The following is a 19,655-nucleotide window of genomic DNA, read 5'->3' as shown; positions in this document are numbered from 1 at the left end:
CTGTTAATTCACATCAGACTATTTCTTGAACACTGTCTAGGTGTTTGCTGGGTTTCCATAGACCCTGGGAGAAAAAGATAAAGATATCCATGACCCCTTTTCTCTTTTCTTAGAGTTGTGTTTGTGACCTGATTCCTATTTGTAGGGAATCTGAAAGTTTGGGATCATAACTGTTGGTACTGAAGACAGGCAAAGTAAAAAGACCAGGAGATAAAAGAAGAGCTGGTGAGGAGAGGAACAAGCTAGCCAGAGAATGGCAAGGCTGCACTCAGAACCAGAAAAGGGAATGCTTTATCTGGAACCCAGGGAGACACAGAGGAAGGGTAGGTGAAAGAGCTGCAGCTTGAATGCACCCTGCAGTCAGCATCATAAGAGATGGCAGTCTTCTGCTCTGCATGTCTTCCACTTGACATGAATGCAACCATCTTGACTCATACCCATCCCACCACTACTACCCCTGAGGGAACCTGCATGGTCTTCCCAGCATAATATTAAGATAAATAGAGAAGACTACTACAGTGGGGCATGGAGATTCTGGTACCAGAATCGTGTCAGACTCTTGGTCATTTGCTCAGAAATTATGCATGCACTTCATGCATTTAGGACTGAATGATGTCACTTTTGGCCTGACCTTATAGCCCTAATTTTTTTGACCCAAATCACAAAGGTCAACTTGATCTCCCTGCCACCAAGGACCATGATTCTTCCAGGAAGTCCCCTGTGCTGCTCTGCCTGCTTTGGGTGTCACTACACATCCAGACCCATTGTCACACTGGGCCTGGGGTTCTCCAGAGGCAATTCTCCGTCCACACCAACTTTAGTTGCATTAAGAGAAAACAACAGAAGGGACCCCAGAAGAAGGAATCTCTCTCTAGAGCATATTAAAAATCCAATAATAATCCAGCCCTGTGGAGTAGACAAAACAAAGTCTATGGATATTAGTACTCATATTGATTTAAGAAATTATTCATATCTAAAGTTATAAAATCACTTCACTTTAAATAATTCAGTAAGGCAATAGCCACTTTGTGGTGATCTTTGGGATGCTCTAAGGGATCCAGGAAACAATGAACAAAAGTATAAACTTTAAATAAAATATCTTAATCCATCTATACAGACATCATGTCATCAGAGAGAAAGGTCAAACCTTCAATAATTTAAAGGCTTGCAAAAGTAGGGCGGCCATCCTACCTAGAAGCGCTTTCTATGCCCTAAATCGCACTTGAAGGGGAAGTGGTGGCATGTTTTGAGCCTCCTACGCTGCAGGGGTCCTAACAACCATCTGGAAGTAGGTTGGTACCCAGAGCACTTTCTCTCCTCTTTGCCTCTCTGCACTTTGCAGCACTCTCATGTATAAACCCCCACTATGGCACCAGCACCATGCCCACCTACAGCTGCCAATGAAGCTAAACAAAATGCCTACCAGCTCATCTTTCCTGCTGCTACTCTCGACACCTCTAGGATGAGCAAAGTCTAAAAGCCATTAAGTTTATCACATCTTATCTGCATTTGCCTTTTAAATAAACACTAAGAACAGCAAAATACATGAAATAAAAACACCCACAAATAACATCTTGTCCTCTCCCCGACAGAGGTAGACAACGTAAAAACAAATGAAGTTCTGACTCTTTAGACTCTTTAGTATCTGCCATGACTCTTGGGAGATTACTTGTTGGATAGATAATTCTTATTTTACATACTTTATTATATGTATTTATTAGGGCCTTACTTCAGCAGTGGGCATAACTTAAAAAGGAAGGCATAATATTTTTAAAAAGTGCCATTGCTGTGGCTCAGGCAAAGAAGCACCATGTTGGATGTGGCTCCTTGGCTGGTCTGTGAGGGAAAGGCTGTGGGGCGTCTCTTATACTTGGGAAACAATGGGAAAGGTGTTTTCTTGGGTTAGCAGCCTACTGGCCTTGAGGATTCAAACTAAAGCTTTCCTTCAGTTGTGCTGGGCATGGTTTCTCAATACTACAGCCAACACGTAACAACTGAGTTTCTACAGAAAACCAAGACTTCTGACACAATGCCCAATCAGGGCCCTCTGTACTGTGGTCAGGTGGATGGCAGTGGTGGGTCTTTTCTTTTAGCTAGACCTCAGACTAGCTAAAAGTCCTCAGACTCATCAGCACTGTGAAAGACTGGACCTCTGTCTGTCAGCCCTCATCAAGTGTGAAGTTTAGATCTCACTCCCAAACCCAGTGTATTGGCACAAAGTCAAGCTGAAGTCATATTAGCATCAGAGTCCATCCCCCAGTTTCTGTTATCTTCAGTGAGCAACTTGGTAACGGAGTTCTGGAGTTCCCCTGCTAAGACCTCTCTCCTTTCAAAAGCCCCCAGTGAAACAGTCCTAGAACAGCTCTTGACCGCTAACTCTCTCATCAAGCAGATGGGATGTGTTTCCTTTGACCCCCGTTTCCTGGGCTCTACTTGGACAACAGCCTACCTGGAAGGCATGCCATCAGTCCTAGGGCTGGGGGTGGCTGAGTGTGTGTCTGAGCACCCCAGTGTGGGAAAGCTTAGTTTTCAGAGTGCTGATGCTGGGAGGTGGTGGGGGTTGTAGGGAGTAGGAACCCAGTGGGAGTTCAGTAGGTCATGATTGACAAGGTTTGAGGTGGTTCTGCACTAATTCTCTTAAGAGCTAGCTGTTATAAGAGTTCTTTCCCATACAGAGGTTTCCCATCTCGCTGTATGGTCTTTTTGTACAGATATACCCATCCCCCAAAATATTTACTATGAGGCCCTCACTTTATAGTAGTTGATGGCACACCATACCATCAGACTTCAGAACTAAATACACCTTCTTTCCTTACCAAGTACCCAGCCTAGGCAAATTTGTTATGGTAATAGCAAATTAACTAATATAGTTCCCCCACTAACCTTAATAAAATGGCTATTTCCACTTCCTCTTAATTTAGAATGCACACACTTAGATCTCAATCACCATGTTAGAATGCTCAGGCCACCCTCTGGAAAGACTTAAGTGGGAAACTGGGCTGGTAAAGACTTGGAAACTGAGCTAGTCATTTTTTAGAAGTGGATCCCACAGTCATTGCTTGCTTTCCTCACTAAACTCTGATCAAATCTCAGATTCATGAATAAAACAAGGGAATATTATTGTCTGCAGCAGATAACTGTGGAGTGATTTGTTCTGCAGCAGTCACTCAGCAAGCAGAACACCCACCCCATCTGAGGACTGAGAGAGCGTGCACGGTAGACGGATGACCTAAGCAGGTCCCCACCCTACCTCCTCACCTGGCCGATGGGCCTTTGGAACCGCCATGTTCATCACTCGGCCTCCATCCTGAGGTTTCGGGGGAGACGCAGTGAATCTGCAGATCCCCGATTCGGAAGGGGTACTGGAGGTCAGACTGTCCGTGTACTCGTTTGTCCCTGCCGTCAACTGCTCGGAGGACGTGTCGGATATGAAACACTCTGTGATGGTGAACTTGGCATGCCTCAGCTGTTCTTCCATCTTGGCATGTTCATAGGCCCTGGCCAGTTCTTCGTAGGTAGAGGAGGCACTTTCTGTGGAGACCATGCTGCTCCTGGCTCGGTCTGTACCATGGGGGAGAGAAAAGAAGGGGGATGACTTAGTTGGTGGCCTGCATGTGAACCAACTGGATGACTTTTGCTGTTCTCTGGCTGTAATGTGCAGAGGCATAGGACCTAGGGGAGGCTTGGATCTATCTGAGGATTCGTCTTCTACTACTCTGAAGCCAGTTTCACCAGCAGAGCTCAGGGACTTTACATCAACTCAGCTGCTGTGGTCAGATATCCCAGCACTGGGCATTTTCATACATAAGCAAAGATACTTGCTTTGGGAGGCAGTGTCAAAGCCACAGCTACCCTTCCTACTCTGATATGCAAACATGTCTGCCCTGCAGAGACTCTGTAATTGGCATGGATATCCAAATTCAGTGGTTCAGCTCCATGGGTCTCAACATGGGAAGTAAGCTGGGATGGGTCTTAGAACAGAAGGCAAGAGGCCAGAGGTGGCTGAGTCAGTCAAGTGCCTGTCACTCAAGTATATGAGTTTGAACTCCAATGCCCATGTAAAAACTGCATTTAGTAGAGGCAGGAGGATCCCTGGGGCTTGCTGGTGAACCAGGTTAGCTGAATTAGTGAGCTCCATGTTCAGTGAGAGACCCTGTCTCAAAGGAAATGAGATGGGGGTGATTAAGGAAGACACTTGGTGTCAACTTTTGCTCTCCTTGTGTACATGGGCACACACACACACACATTATGCACACATTCCGAAGACTGACATTTTCACAAGGCAGAACAATGCCTGGTGTCCAGGATGTATCTTTTATTGTTACCTCTCTTGATGGGAACTAGAAAATAGGACAGAAACCAGTACAAACAGGCCTTATGATAATAACAAGGCCATTTCATTTCGGTTAAAAGCACCCCTGCATTTTACATCTACAGCAAAGTTTTGAAGTCACCTCCATGGAACTCTGAGAATCTTCTAAGAGAAATAACAGACATAAAAATAAAATCCCACGGTGACACACTGCCTTTGGAGCCCTGTTTTTGAAGTGCATTGTGAAGGAAGAAAAGTGACTGTTAACCTTTCCTATAACCGTTAGATTGAGATATAACTTCTTTTCAAAGATTAGGGAAATTCACGTTGGAAGTGAAATCTTGGTGGTTGATACCATCAACACCATGGCTTGTTTACCTTCCAATCAACCTGGTTCATTGCCAAAAGGAACAGCCGATGTTCCCTTATAGGGGGTGCTGTGACCTTGTTATGGAAGGAATGTCAGGTTCAGGCACTTAGTCCTGGAGGTGGGAGTGGGTCAGACGCCTTCAGAGTGCAATCAGCAGTTACTGCCATTGAGTGGGTGAGAATTTAAAAGTGTCTCTTTCTCTCTGTAGGATAGAAACTAGAAGCAGAGAAGCAGCATGGGTGGGAGACCCAAGACACCTGCAAGAGATGTTTCAGTTAAATCCTGCAGAACCCAGGGAGGTCTTGCATATGGGGAAGGCTGCACAGTTGGCCCGGGAACTGATAGAGAAACAGGTGCCATTTGAAAGTGACCTTCACGAGACAAGCTAGGCAGGAGGGAAGAAAGGCTCCACAGGTTCCCCTTCTCAGGGAGTCTGGGAAACCCTGCCCGTGATCAGGGAAGAAGAATGCAGGGCCCACCTGTGTCTTGTGAAGGGCTGACACTGTAGCTGTCACTCTCCTTGTCCACGGATCCTGTAGCCCTGGGTGTGGGCAGTCTCCAGTCTGTGGTGAGAGTGTGTGCTGAGATGGTAGGGTGGGGTCTGTTGAGTGTCCACTGGCTGGCGTACCGGTTTCTCGCTGTCGGTCCAGCTTTCGCGTTCCTCCTGGTGGTGGGATCTGTAAGGAGTGAGAGGTAATGTGTATCTGTCTTCAAGGGTTAAGTATAGCACGCAGCTGCTGTCCCCTACCTCCTGCCCCCTCACTCAGCCAAGCCCCAGGGAAGCCTTCCTTGGCTTTTCCCATTGCAAGTCCTCTTGCTTTCTTTCATGGCTTACCAAGCTGACCAAATACTAAAAAATTCCATACGCAGAAGAACAACCCATTTGGGTTTGGAAACTGTAGATAGATCAGAACCTTGTTTGTGGCCACAAACAATTGTATGACCAGAAACATTCATTTAAACTTTCTAAGTATCAACACCTCCCTTAAGACAAGAAAACTTGACCAAATGTATGTGAACAAGATTTTCTTTCTAAGGTTCATTCAGCCTCCAGGGCTGGTGTAGACTGAATTACACCCTGTTCCTTACTTCCCCTCAAGTTTATGTTCTCATCTTGACTCCACAGATGTAGAATGTGATATCTCTTGGAAAAACAGTCCTTTCATGCAGGATCAGTCAAGATGAGGTCAAACAGGAAGAGGGTAGGTCCTCATGACGGTGGCTTATGAAATAGACCCAGGAGATGATTGCCCCCGGCAGAGAACACAAACACTACATCTGAGTTCAGAATGTCCAATAAACAGAAGCTGAAGCCTTATGACACTGACATCAGAGTCTCTGAAAGACTTGTGGTTTCATATTGACTCATCAGTTCAATTTTCCATCCAGTTATTTAAGCTGAAGTCCCTGGAGACAAAAGACCGCATCTTCTTTCTGGTCCAGCATTCTCTCAGCATGTGATAGCAAGTCTCTCAATGAGCATCATGGGAACTTTGATGACCAAGACATGGGTTGCTTACTATTTAACTATCTATTGATCATATTATCTGGATAACATGTGTCCACTTGTCAGCAGGCTGCTGTCAGGGATGTGTGTCTTCTTTAAATCTGGAACTGAAGGCAACAGGCAAGAAGGGCAGAGTGCTCTTAACTCAACCCCTGTGAACTAAAAAAAGGGACATACTAGTGGCTACCTGTGTTGGACCCTAGAATGGGTCAGCGTATTACCTTTCCCGAAATTCTGTGGACCAGGGAAGTGTCCTCTTCCCTGGAGTGATTTTTTTTTTCTGGGATTCCAACTGAAAGTAGCCTCGGGTCCTGGAGGAGTCCTCCCACTTCTGAATTCTCTGTGTCTTAGAATGGCATGGTCTGGCCACTCTGTTCTCATTGCTGATACAGCTATCTCAAAGGAGTAAACTGAGATCTAATTTTTGACACTGCTGCCTATTCTCAATTACATGCTCCCATGAACCTGAATGTCTCTCCAGAGCAGAGGCAAGGGTCTGCCTTTGGAGCTATCTCTATGGCCCACAGTACAGCCTGAAATCGGTTCATGGATGAACAATGGCAGATTAGGCATGATGTAGCTCTTAGGCACTGTCTCTCTCTCTCAGCCAGTTGTAGCCTGATCCTGGCTGTCTGGGTCTGTAGTTAGGTGGCCACAACCATGACTTGTAATCCTTGTTGGAACAAGAAATGCTGACACTGGATATCAGGGGAGAGCGTGTGTGTGTGTGTGTGTGTGTGAAAGAGAGAGAGAGAGAGAGAAATTTTCCCCTTTGCAGGTTTCTAGTTATTGGTATTTGAACCAATCCATCATTCTAAGATTCAGAAGAGGAACATTAAGAAGACAGCCAAATCAATACATTTTAAGATTCTCTGGGTCATCAATAGACCCAGTCCTGATGCATGCTCTCAGCTGCATTGATTTTATTTTATTTATTTATTTTTTTAGACACAGTTCATCTCTTGCAAAATTCGGTAGAAGAAGGCTTTATTAGAAGACAGTTTTTGTCCTTGATGCGAATGCAGATGAGCCATGTCCGAGTGTCAGAGCCCAGCGCACAACAAGGTGGGAATGATGACTGTGCTTTTCCCAAGGAAGAGGAACATTCCAGAGAGGTCCTCCACAAGACAGAAAAACAGTGTCACGGGTAGGAGTCGAAATGTCTCTGATAAGTGGAGCTTAAATAAGTACAGCTTGTTATTTAAATGCTAATGAGTCTTTTCTAGAAAATTACCCAGCCCCTTATGTAAGTTTTGAGGAATCTCGTGCTTATTCTTTGGGTTTCTTGCAGCCACTCTCATAGAGCATTCTTGAGTTTTCTCTTCACCTGGATGCTGGGACTGGGGCAGATTCAAAGCCCCTACCTGTCTTTTCAAGTATCCCACATTCTTGCCCTGTTTCCTGCATTTGAAAGATGGCTCCTCAGTGGGAGGGCACAGGCCTTCCTTCCCATAGCCCCCTCCCCCACTGAGACCTCCCTATTTGGAAAATTTCTATTCAAAGCTAGAACTCTTTTCAAGTTAATTCTATTCATTATCCTTTCTTTTTCTTTTTTTTTTTTTTACTTTCCCCCTGGATGAGGACAGTGCTGGCAGTGGCCTGATAATATTGAAAATATAGGTCATGGTATTAGTTTTCTGAGCCGTAGGCCACAATTCTGTTCTGTGCTATGTAGGTGTCCCAGGGTTGGAATTGTGTCAGGATGTGGGAAGACGAGGATACTTGACACATTTTTTTTTTTTAAATAACCAGGTTTGGGTGACTATTATTTTGTATCTTAACTGAATGAGGTGTGACAGCTTCCAAGACAGAGATGCAAATACTTGCATTCTGCTCAGTGTTTTCTTTGCATAGTTACTAGCTCATCTAGGGATTTTTCTGCCCCTGCACGGCAGATATTTGCCTGGCTTGCAAGCCTCTAATATAAATACAACTTGGTGATTAAGCAGCAGGCTTGCTAAGCAGCCAACGAGTCAGAGGGCAAGGGCTATAAATACCTCCTGGCCTCTCAACTCTGGGTCTAAATCTGCATTACGTTTCTGCCCATTGAATCAAATTATTTTAATTATCCTGAATTTGGGATCAGAGAGGATTGTGTGGGTAATAGGTGGTTACAAAGCATGTCACGTGTGCTGTGCTCACTGGATTAGTCTTCTTTTAATCCTCTGCAGGCCCTGTAGATGAGGATTCAGCAATGCATGGGGAGCTCGTCTTCTCATGCTTGTGAGTGGAGCTGACCAGTTCCCTATCTTTTTTTAAATTTATTTATTTATTAAAGATTTCTGTCCCCGCCACCGCCTCCCATTTCCCTCCTCCTCCCCCAATCAAGTCCCCCTCCCTCGTCAGCCCAAAGAGCAATCAGGGTTCCCTGCCCTGGGGAGCCTAGGCAGTTTGGATGCCCACCTTACCAGCTCCCTATTTAAATAGCAAATATTTATCCAGGACTTAAGGTGCAGGTGCACTCTATCGCTGGGTCACCTTGCCCACAGGAGCTATTTTTCCCTGTACTAATTCTCTAGTAACATTCTGGGTGATAGAGTATATATACATATACATGTATATTTGAATATATCATATATAACATACTTAAATATATTTGACCCATAAAAGTTCAACATATATATAATGTATTCAAATATATATAATATGCTGAATTCAACATGTTATATATAATACATTTCAATATATTATTTATATGATATATATATATATATATATATTCTACATCCACTGGTTCTACACACAAAGATTCAGCCAATCAAAGATAACACATATCTAGAAAACAAAATGTGTCTATCTTGAACATGTAGAGATGTCATTATTCTCTAACTACGATAGATAACAACTATTCACATAGGATATACAGTATACCAGGCATTTTAAGGAATCTGAAGATTATTTAAAGTACATATGAGGATGATTACATGTTCTATAGAAATGATCTATAGATCATTGTGTTGGTTATTATTTTGTTAACACAAGCTGGAGTCACCTAGGAAGAAGGAACCTCAATTGAGAAAATGACCTCATCAGACTGACTTGTAGATAGGCTTGTGGGCCATTTTCTTAGTGATTGATGGGGGCGAGGGTCCAACGCAGTGGTTGGTTCCATCCTTGAGCAGGTGACCTTGCATAGTATAAGGAAGCAGGCTGAGCAAACCATGGAGAGCAAGCCAGTGAGCAGCTCCCCTCCATGACCTCTGCATCTGCTCCTTCCTCCAGGTTCCTGGTGTGTCTGAGTTCCTGCCCTGACTTTGCTCAGTGGTGGACTATAATCCGTGATGTGAAAGCGGATACTAGTCATGATGTTTATCACAGCAATAGAAAACTAATTAAGAGCCATTTACACACGACACTCGAGCAGCCATGGCTTTTAGCAACTTGGAGGCCCTGGAACCCCAAGGAAGAACGATACTTAAAGGACGCTTGGCAAATGCTCTGTATACAAGTGAGCACATTGAATGAATGAACAACTTTCAGATAAATATGATATCCAGACCTAAAACCTCATAGGTCATCACGCCATCTCTGGGGATGGGTGAGAAAGACTGAACATCAATTTAATTCTCCAACCCTACTTGAGTAAGTTAAATATCTTTTGATTCCTATTCTTATTTTGATTTCAGCACTCCATAGCTGATAAGCACTTGAATATCTTTAGCAGGTACCTAAGGTATGTCAGGTACTATGGCATGTGCTAGGAGCAGGATGTGAATGAGCCCTGGGTTCAAGGGTGCAACATCATTGTCATCCATGTAGGAGAAAAGATGTGAACTGAGCAGAAGACATGACCAAAGGATGAGTATTCATACACGGAAAGCAATGAATGGCACCTTGTTTACATTCTGCAGCCATGATAAGAATTTGGCACAACTCTCTGGCAGGCTAATAAAATACTTAGGAACACATATTCTGCAATGCAATCACGTTTGTATACAAACAACAGCTTTCAGACACTCCAGTCACAAACAAAGGCTCCTGAAATACAACATGATCCTAACACAGAGGATAGAAGAGTGTTGTCTTTTGTAGTTGAGGCCATGGGGAATATAGTTGGATCATAGAAACCCTAGCATTCATCAGGACTGGATTCTAGAACCCCCTTGGATACCAAAGCCTGAAGATACTCAAGGCTCTTTGACAAAATGACAGTGTTTGCACAGAACTTGTGTGTGTCCTCCCACACACTTCAAAGCACAGATTCCTAATAGCACCTAATTTAATGCAAACGCTGTAGAACTCTGTTTCACTGCGTGTCTGAGGGAAAATCGTGATCAGGAACCCTCAGCCCTGCTTGGTACAGGTGGAATCTTCATCTATGAAGAGTTTGATTTGTGTGCAGCTGCATTCGCAAAGGCAGAAACCCTAGGTACATAACTGGCTGCAGGAATGAATCTCTGCGGATACAACAAGCTGTAACGAACTGAGCTTATACCACTGGACCACATGACTGTGACACAGATATGACACCTGGTCAGAAGTGATGGCAAGCTCCAGGGAGCAGGACCTGGGTTCCAGAACATTTCTGAGTTTCAAGCTTTTAAGCTGCTGCGGGGCCAGTCACACACTGTCATAATTCAAAACAAAACAAAACAAAACCCAAATACTGTTGTTCTCTCATAGTTGTAGTTTTGAGAAAAATAGTTAATGAGAGAATTAAAAGATTCCAAACATCTTCAACAGAGGGTTTTCAGGATGACGCTGAACAAATCCATCTTAGGATGGGAGGAGGGTGATGCATGCATTTGAATAGCTTTCCTCACTGTCAACATGGTTTAAGGAAACTCACTGTAAAGAAACAAACGTATTCTCAAGTTGTAGTGTTTCCAGATGATAGCCAGGCTTGATCCTGGGAGAGTATCAGAATGAAACCCAAGTGCATGGCCTGGCTTGGGCAGCTGTTTCTCTCTCTCTATGGCAGCACCGCAGGGCTGTATCTACTCCTGGGGTCTTTCCCTTCCTGTTCTCTGATGATGGCCAGCTCCAGTTCTCTGTCTAATAACCGTGGTACCCTCTGTCCTGGGTCAGCACTTCCATAGAGGTCTTCCCAAAGGAACCCAGTCTGGGAAGCTCCCTCCCACTGTCCCTGAGCCAGTTTCCTTGACCCTGCATCTCTTCATTTTTGTCTTGTCTTTATCTAGCATTTACTGAGGAAGAAAACATATTCCTTGTTTAATGTCTGCTTTCCCCACTAGGATGAAAGCACACATCTTTCTTCATTTTATTTGCATTTCTGCCACCAAGTATGAGCCATATATGCAAAGTAAAACCCAAACAAACATTTCTAGATGCTGAATGAATGAATTCTTCCATTTCTCCCGTGATGTTTAACAACTTGATAGTCCTGAGGCATGTAGCACACCCCTCCCAGGATGCCTGACTGCTTGCTGGAGTACCTGTGTCTGTACATGATGCAAATTCATCTCTGTTGATATTTTAAATGCCATCAAAACCACTTCCCATTATCTCAGGGCTTATTCTTCATGCAGTTGGAAGTTTCTGGTACATTCCTGTCCCTGTCTCTTCTCCTGTGTTAACTATTTGTGATTCCCTTTGTGCACATCATTGCTCTTTGGCTATTCAAAGGAAAGCATAATTCTGGGTTGCTTTTTACCTGGCAGATGGACCCCATGTGCTGCAATTGAGGCAGGCAAGATGTGTCTCCAAGATATGTCAATTTTCACCTGATTTAAGAGGAAAAGGTAGCCTAGAACCCAAGCAGGCACTGTGGTGAAGGGGCTGAGCTAGACTATGGTTGGAGAGAGGTCAAAGGCCTTGAAGCATTTTAGTAACAGGGCTCTTAGTTTATAGACACAAGTCCAGGGACCTAGTAGTTCCACTCATATGCTATGTGTGTCTTCGGAACATCCTGACATTCTCAGAAGGAAGGAAGCACGCTTTGCACACGGGACAAACCAAACATGGCTTCAGCACGGCCAAAGCACGGTTTCAGATGATTCTCAGCCCCCATTCAGTGCCTTCCTGAGTATGACAACCTGGTTTGGGAATTGATCAGTCTCTTCACGAAGCTCACTGCACAGTACGAGCTAGAACTTGCAAACCGCAGCGTTCAGCAATGCATCATGGATTTTTCCTCATGATACAATGCCGGTCTACAGTGTGACTTTGTGCAAAGAGAGCGATTAGGGACTTAAAAGCTAGGCAGCAAAGCTTCCAAAATGCCAGCAATCAGGACATTAATTTCTCACCCTTTAAGGGGATTTAAGAATAGTTTCAATTATGAAGAAACAAGGCTATCTAATTAACAAGCTAGATGCACATTTAGGAGACTTAACTTCTTTGCAGTTATTAATTTCCATCTATTATGGATGCAAATATGAATAATTAAACACAACAAAATCTTTAGATTAACCAGAACCATCATTTTTCTCTCTGTGTACAGGAGAAAAAAAATGTAAGCTACGAGGTCAGACATGTTAGCAGCAGCCTCCTGGTTTTCCCACTTGATATGTGCAACTTGGGGCTGTCTGTTTGAAACTCCACCTTCCAGTAATGAAACAAGGATTCTGACACCTGCTTTATGAGCTGGGGTCTTGAAAAGTTGCTGAAGATAACACTCATGAGGTTGTTTCTCTCCCCAAATAGGACACTGGCAAGATACGCTAAAGTCAATCACCCTTCTCTTTTCCATGTAGTAGAAAATTCAAAGGATTCAATTCACTTGACATTTCTAGCAATATCTACAGTAAACCAAAACTAAGACTTGTTGGTTTGAGTTGACACACATCAACCAGTGTCAAATAATAAACAAAATCTCAATATCCCAATTCAGAGTTCACCACATCTATTACTTAGGTGTGCAGTTGAGAAGCCCCACGGTTTTGTTTGCTAGGGACATGGATACTGTCAGCACTGATACCACCCACACATTCCGAGCACTGTTGACCACTCACTCGTTCCTGGCCGAGCATCTGAAACGTCCACTAGGGGCCCGGTGGCCTGAGATACTGATTGATAATGCACCGTGTGAGTTACTGTCAGTGACTTCTGTTTAGCTGCCTCTCCGAAGTCAGCATCTGTCAGCAGGACCGTGGAGCGGTCATCTATAAGAGGGGACGCACAGAAAAACAAAGTGTGTTTAACGAGGATAGGAACACATGCCAACACTGTTTTGTGTCACACACACTTTGGTACAGAGAACGGTAGCTATGCTGAGGCGTGTTTTTTCTCTCTTTGGGCTCAGCTTTTTATGAAACCAACACCAGTGGGGTAGCTGACCACTTAACACACCTCAGGTTTATGTGTTTGTCCATAGCTTGCCCGAGATAGTGTACAGTGTCAGTGCTCCCAGTGATAGGGTGGCCTTGTGGCACAGGCCCCTTTGGCTGCTGGAACACCCTGAGGAACTAGGGAACTTGCAGTTTTCCACACTGGGGTTGGCTGCCACACTATCCTAAGAGTTTGGAGGACAAAGGAGAGAAGGGCTTTTCTGAAGAGATTGGTGGGCTTTTTTCTCTCCTTTAAAGGGATGAGGCCTGCTCTTTTCCTGCTCCTTCTGAGTTTTAATCTGTAGTGCATGCTTTGACTGACTTCCAGGATGTCTGTCTTGTAAGAGAACTCTCAGAGCTCAGACCGAGGGCTGGGGAGGCAGGAGTCGGGGCCTAGGTGGATTCTGTCTGCCTCCGAGTTCTCAGGGGACCAGCTGTGTGAGGCGTGTGCCACTCTCTGTCTGAGGACTGTCATTACTTTCCACACTTACTTTAGAGTTCTTTGACATAAAAGGAGACTTTGGTTGGGATATATATAGTTTCTGTACATTTTCAAAGACTGTGATTCAAGGTAAGGTTCTGATTACCAGTTAGCCAGGACCTGCTACAACATGTCAGAAGGGGTGGGGGTGGGGGGCCACTGATGCTGTGTTCATAAACAACACGGCAAGGCTTCTGTGCCCAAAAATGGCTCTGAACAGAGCCAGCCTTATAAAACCCAGTTGCTGTTCAGGCTCTGGCAGGGGAGGAAAGGCCTCTTGAAGTTAGAATCAAATTTCTTGGCAGAGAGCTGGGGAGGAGGCTGCCAAGCTGTCTGTGAGTGTCCCAGCGGGTGGCATAGCGCAGGTTGGTGCCGAGTTGAGTGCCAGAGCTGGGCTGGGAGGCTTGGCTCTCGAGCTATCATTTGACCCCTCACAGAAAGTGGGATCTGCACAGAGATGGAGTCTCACAATTAGAGCTGGCACCAGAGGCCCCCCCTCTGCATTGGTTGGTCATTCATAACACAGCTGCGTTGTGGATTCTGGTGGGCAGGTTTTTTTTTTTCCTAAGCTGAGATTCATGGTTGGATTATAAACCTGTCCCAGGAAATGCCAAGTGTCTGTCTGTTTAGGAAGTTAGCCATCCATTCCAGACAGAGATGAATGGCGGTCTAATATTTTTTATAACCCAAACCCGGGTTGTTTCCTAGTAATTAGGAAATGCCATTGACCCACTGTTGGGGAATTACAGGAGGCCAAGGATGGTCGGTGACAGATGATGTCGGGCAGATTGTGATGAATCTCTGGCCGCAGGTCATGGAGACATACAGAGATGACTGGTAGACCGTCTGGTGTTCAGCCAGCAACAAAGAGACCCTGGAAGCTGTGTGCCACTGACAGGCTCCATCCCATTGTAACAGGCATTTGAAGGATTAGGAAGGTCTAAGGAGGAGCATTTCACAAACATCCTTCCTAAGTCCTCACCACATTACCTAAGGCTGTGATCTGGCCAAGCTCCCTAGTCTCCCTGTATTCTGAAGTGAACACACAGGGTGTGGCTTAGAGAAGTGTGAGGCCAAAGGTGGTTTTAGTTTTAATGCCCCACCTCCAGAGGTCAATGAGAGGCATTGCACAAGCCTAAGCATCAAAACGATAGACAACTTTAGAAGCAAAGCTGGCTCGTCTGTCTGCACTGAGAAAATCTAACACACCCTACTGCATTTCAGATAAAGAGGGGCTTACGATTTGACGAGGACCTAAGAATTAATGGGAGTCAGCTGACCGAGGACCGGACTAGACTTGGTCATAGTTTTTCTAAATGAGGCTATGCCTGGACTGAGTTCTGATGCAGAGAAGGCAGCCTGGGCCTTGGCATTTCAAAGCCATCATCTCAAGAGACTTGTCAAGATGGTGGGACAGGGAAAGGGTGAAGCTGCCACAGGAGACTTTCCCTCCCCTGCCCTGCCCTGCCCTGCCCTGCCCTGCCCTGCCCTGCCCTGCCCTGCCCTGCCCTTGCAGCCTTCCTGGCAGGAGGAATTCAGGGACCAGACTGGGAGGCAGACTGTGTATCCAGGCCATGGGGAAAGCATTGCCCTGGCAGTGAGCGGCAAAAGACACCATCCAAAACAAATGTCGTTTATATAGGGGCGGTCCCAGTAGCTGTCTACTAAGATACTAATCTATTTCATGGTTCTCAAAGCCTCACGGAACTTCAAGGGTGCTGAAGAATCCTGTCGGTAGGACAGCAGGTGGCAACGGCCTATCGCTGGAGGAGGGTGGTGTGGTGGTAACACTGGATGTCTGCCAGAGCCCCTGGGTCTGCTTCTGCCTGGTAACTTTGCCCAGCTATGGAAACCTTTTCACGTCTCACATAAAAGCAGTTAACCTTCCTATGTGCTGATGGAAGATTGAGCAAGTAACCCACAAAAAGTGCTACAAGAACTCGTGGGATTTAGAGAGCTCTCAACAAATGTCAGGGGCCACTGTGAACAAAGAGAAGGTGACGGGTCAAGTTGTTGGGTTTGTGAGTCAATACGCTAGAGTGCCTGTCTTTTTTTTTTTTTTTTTTTTTTTTTTCATGACTTTTCTGAGAAACTGGGGCCTGGGTGTTCCTCTCAGTCAGGATGCTGACTGAGAATCCTGGAATGCTGGGAACAGGGAAAATGCTTACATGAAGGCATTTATTTACATGAATGTTAATCAGATTTTGAAGGCGAATTTAAAGGGAGCTGACCTTGTTGGAGTTGGCGAGGAGAGCACAGACGATTTCTAAGACTGAGCTTTAGGAGGTGGGCCCCACAGGCTCACTGGGTTGTAAAATTTTCATCTTTGGAGGGACAATGGTCTCTTCAGGAAAGCCCCAAAGCTAGCAGAGCTGGGGAACTCTCAAAGTACATTTACTAGTATTTATTTTTCCCTTCAGTTTGTCTACTCATGGGGCAGCTAAGATATTCTATCAAGCACTTCTCATGCTCCAGGTGAGGATGAGAAAGCATGGCTCCCGCGGCCACTCTGGGTACCAGAACCAACAGGCACCTCACCTATGGTCTCCATTGTATCTCTCTCTTCAATCAAAAGCTGGGCCCTGGGTATATCGATGTGCATCCGCAGGGTCTGCTGCTGCTTGCTTAGGGTGTCTGAAGTCCGCGTGTTCTTACTGAGAATAAAAGAGAGGATGTGTTAGCCAATCCAACTCACTGAGACATTACGCCAGCATGTCTCTCGATATTTATTGTTTAATTATGAACACAACTTGAAGAGAAGAGAGGGGAATGTTCACGACAGAAAAATGCTTTTCCTTCTTTCTAGGTAAATTTATCACAATTAGATGTCAGCAGATAAAGGAGATTCAAGACATATAAATTTCTAGTAGATGAGATCAATAACAAATCAACCTTGAGAAAAAGCCCCATTTCTTGGGTAAAAGTGAAAACAAAACACATAGAAAAGGGACATTCCAACAGTGACATTCTCATTTCTCAGGCATGCAACACAGTGAAGACAGCAGGGGAGGAAGTCTGTGGACCAGCTGGGCACTGGACGGTGCTTGCACTAACAGATTTGTATTGATGTCTCGTGTCCTTTGGTTTTTGTTCGAGTGACAAATCACTCGTCTTGTTAGTATCTCCAGCATCACTTTGGCTTTCCTAGCTGAGCATGTATTTTGAAATAGAGAAAAAAAAAACTTCAATTACTAAAATAATTTTATCTCGAAATTTGTGTACCAGAAAATTACTTTGAGAGCGAATTCTCTGAAAGTAAATTGAAGTAGGTGGTGAGACTGTCTGGTGTAATCACAGCCCGTTACGGCCTGCAGCTCGAAGTTAAACTTTTATGCCGGCCAACAGGGACCTCAATTAGCAATCCACTTTAGGGGTGGTCCAGGCTTTTTTTGAGGATTGCTAGATGTTAAAATGTTTTATAAAGCACCCCCTTCGCAAGTAAAAGGCATTGGTACACTTTATCAGTGAGACTGTTTATGGCAGCCCTATATCCAGGGCAGAGTCTTCAAAGTCTACAGAGGATAATTTCTGGAGGCAGGTTGAGGTCAACCTGATGGGTGCTTACCTCCTTCCTTGTTTTTTTGTGCCTGTATGTATGCATGCCTTTTATGCCTGTACACGTGGAAGCCAGAGTTGACACTGACTGTCTTCCTCAATAGCTTTCTATCTGTGTTTTTGAGATAGTCTCTCTTTGAAACCAGCGCTAGTTGTTTCTTCTAGGCTACTCAGCCAGCAAGTACCCAATAACTCAGACACAGACACACCTGACTTTTTAAGAGTGCTGGGGATTTAAACTCAGGTCCTAACATTTGCATGGCAGGCTCTTTGCCCACTGCACCATCTCTCCAGCCTCATTTGCTAGTTACTCTCAAGGGGGCACCAGAAAGCTCTGCCCAGTGCGTCTCAAATGCTTTTCTCTCTAATGAAGGAATTCTTAGGCCTCTGCTTCCCCTGTTCTTCCTTACTCACTCCTAAACCAAGTGACAGATGGGACCTGAACCACCAACATCAGGTCCATTTTGAGAAACCTGTTGAAGCCCAGGTTACAACTGGATATATTATGATGCCCCTTTCTTCACAAAGCACCCCACAAGCAAGGCCACTCCTGGAAGGTTAACTGCTTCTCTGAGTGCTCAATCTTGAACCAAATTCCATGCTCTGCAGACTCGTAACTGGGTGTAAGTGGGTTATTTTCTGTGATTGTGCCAATCACTCGCAGCCCAAATTCAAGCCTTTTGGCCTGGTTTTTCACATGGTCTCTATATGCTTTCAAATTATTTCACTTCCCATTGCGCTTGTGGTTAAAAAAAGAAGGGAGAAAAGTGCAGAGATTCACAGAGCTGCAGAAAATGAGGAGCATTTGAGATCCTTGGGGGCCTATGTGCCTGCCATATTTCCACCATCTGAGTTTCCACAGAAACATACGGGCAGCCTCTCCACTGTGAATATCCAGAAGACCTGTTTAGAAGCATCACAGAGGACTCGAGCATGTCCTTGCACAAAAATAGAAACACGAGCGGGTTCCTTCTCCTCAAACACAGTTCCAAGGCAGCCAGCAGCTGCTCTGACAAACTATGAGCACCCGTCACAGGTTCCACTCAAGTAACAATAAATGGTCCCCTGTCACAGGAACACAGGGGGCAAGCTAAGTAACTGCTTTGAAGGTCGCTGCTGGCACCGAGCCAGTGACATTTTGTGGACAAAGACGGTGAGGTAGTGAGGGCTGGAGAGGGAGTCCTGTCTCTTAACGTAAGAATCTTGGGACCCAGGGCCTCCCCAGAGCTCCCTGGGACCCAGAGCCTCTCCAGTGCACCCTTTGCAGGAGGCACATCTCCAGCCCTCCCACAACGTCCTTGTGATACTTGCCTAGCAGCCATCAGTAGGCCAGGCTGACCCTTCCGGGGAATCCCTCCCGCCCTAGCCCCATTCTCTACTTAATTTACTTTTCTTGGCACCATTACTCTCCGGTGTATGTTTGATCAAGTCAATTAAACATATGTAATTGGTTTATCTTGCTCATTATCTGTCTCTCCCAGTGGAATCTCAGCTCCACAGGGATATACTCATCTGGTCTGGTCCTTACATGTCTCTAGAACGTACAACAGCAGGTGGTCAAAGGAGGAGCTTTATAAGGATATTCTATACGTGTCAGGTTATCATGGGCAATGAACCATAAGACTTACAACCTAGTCCCAAAGGCTGTGCTGTAGTTGATACCATTCCTGGTTTAAAATGCTGGGCACCAACTAAGGTGTTTCATGATATTAATATTTACTGGCATGTTTGGCTTTCTATTGTTTAACATATAAAGGGAAATCCTCAAAAATTATCACCATTGGTCATTAGAGCCACAGCAAACCTTTAAACAATGTAATTAGCATATACCCATTGGCAACACCTAGAGCATTCTATATGTTTTTACTAAGGAAACAAAATGATGGTTAAAAAAAAAAATGACATAGCACAGGACCCAGCTGAATGTGTTTGCTATCACAATGTGACCTCTGGTGAGCCATTTGACATTTCTCTGTTTAAAATGATAGCGGCGGGGAAAGTAGAGGAAGCCTTGGACATGGTCTTCCCCAGGTCATTCAGTGACTTTATTGTCACTATAATTCTCTAAAGTCTTCATATTTCCTTAGAGCCTCATGTGTCAGAATGTGTGTGTATCTGCTGGTGTATGAGCATATATGTGTGTATTTAGTAAGTCTGTGTGAGTGTGTTTATACATGTCTGTATGTCTATGTCTATAAATA

At 44.8% G+C, this 19,655-nt stretch overlaps 1 protein-coding gene across 2 annotated transcripts in view; it reads right to left on the bottom strand.

The window, feature by feature from the left end:
- Dscam (DS cell adhesion molecule) overlaps positions 1-19,655 on the bottom strand; it is a 563,284-nt gene that overhangs the window by 14,576 nt on the left and 529,053 nt on the right. For both annotated transcript variants that reach the window (XM_026777546.1, XM_026777547.1), the window contains exons 29-32: positions 16,438-16,553; positions 13,104-13,253; positions 5,162-5,359; positions 3,259-3,561 (exon numbers count right to left, since the gene is read on the bottom strand). In XM_026777546.1, coding sequence (XP_026633347.1) covers positions 3,259-3,561; positions 5,162-5,359; positions 13,104-13,253; positions 16,438-16,553 — 767 coding nt within the window. The remainder of the gene's footprint in view (positions 1-3,258; positions 3,562-5,161; positions 5,360-13,103; positions 13,254-16,437; positions 16,554-19,655) is intronic.

This window comes from Microtus ochrogaster, unplaced genomic scaffold (assembly GCF_000317375.1).
Source record: "Microtus ochrogaster isolate Prairie Vole_2 unplaced genomic scaffold, MicOch1.0 UNK72, whole genome shotgun sequence".
Taxonomy (NCBI): Eukaryota; Metazoa; Chordata; class Mammalia; order Rodentia; family Cricetidae; genus Microtus; species Microtus ochrogaster.
Note: the sequence above shows the minus strand (reverse complement) of the source record. Positions and strands in the feature narration are given on the sequence as shown.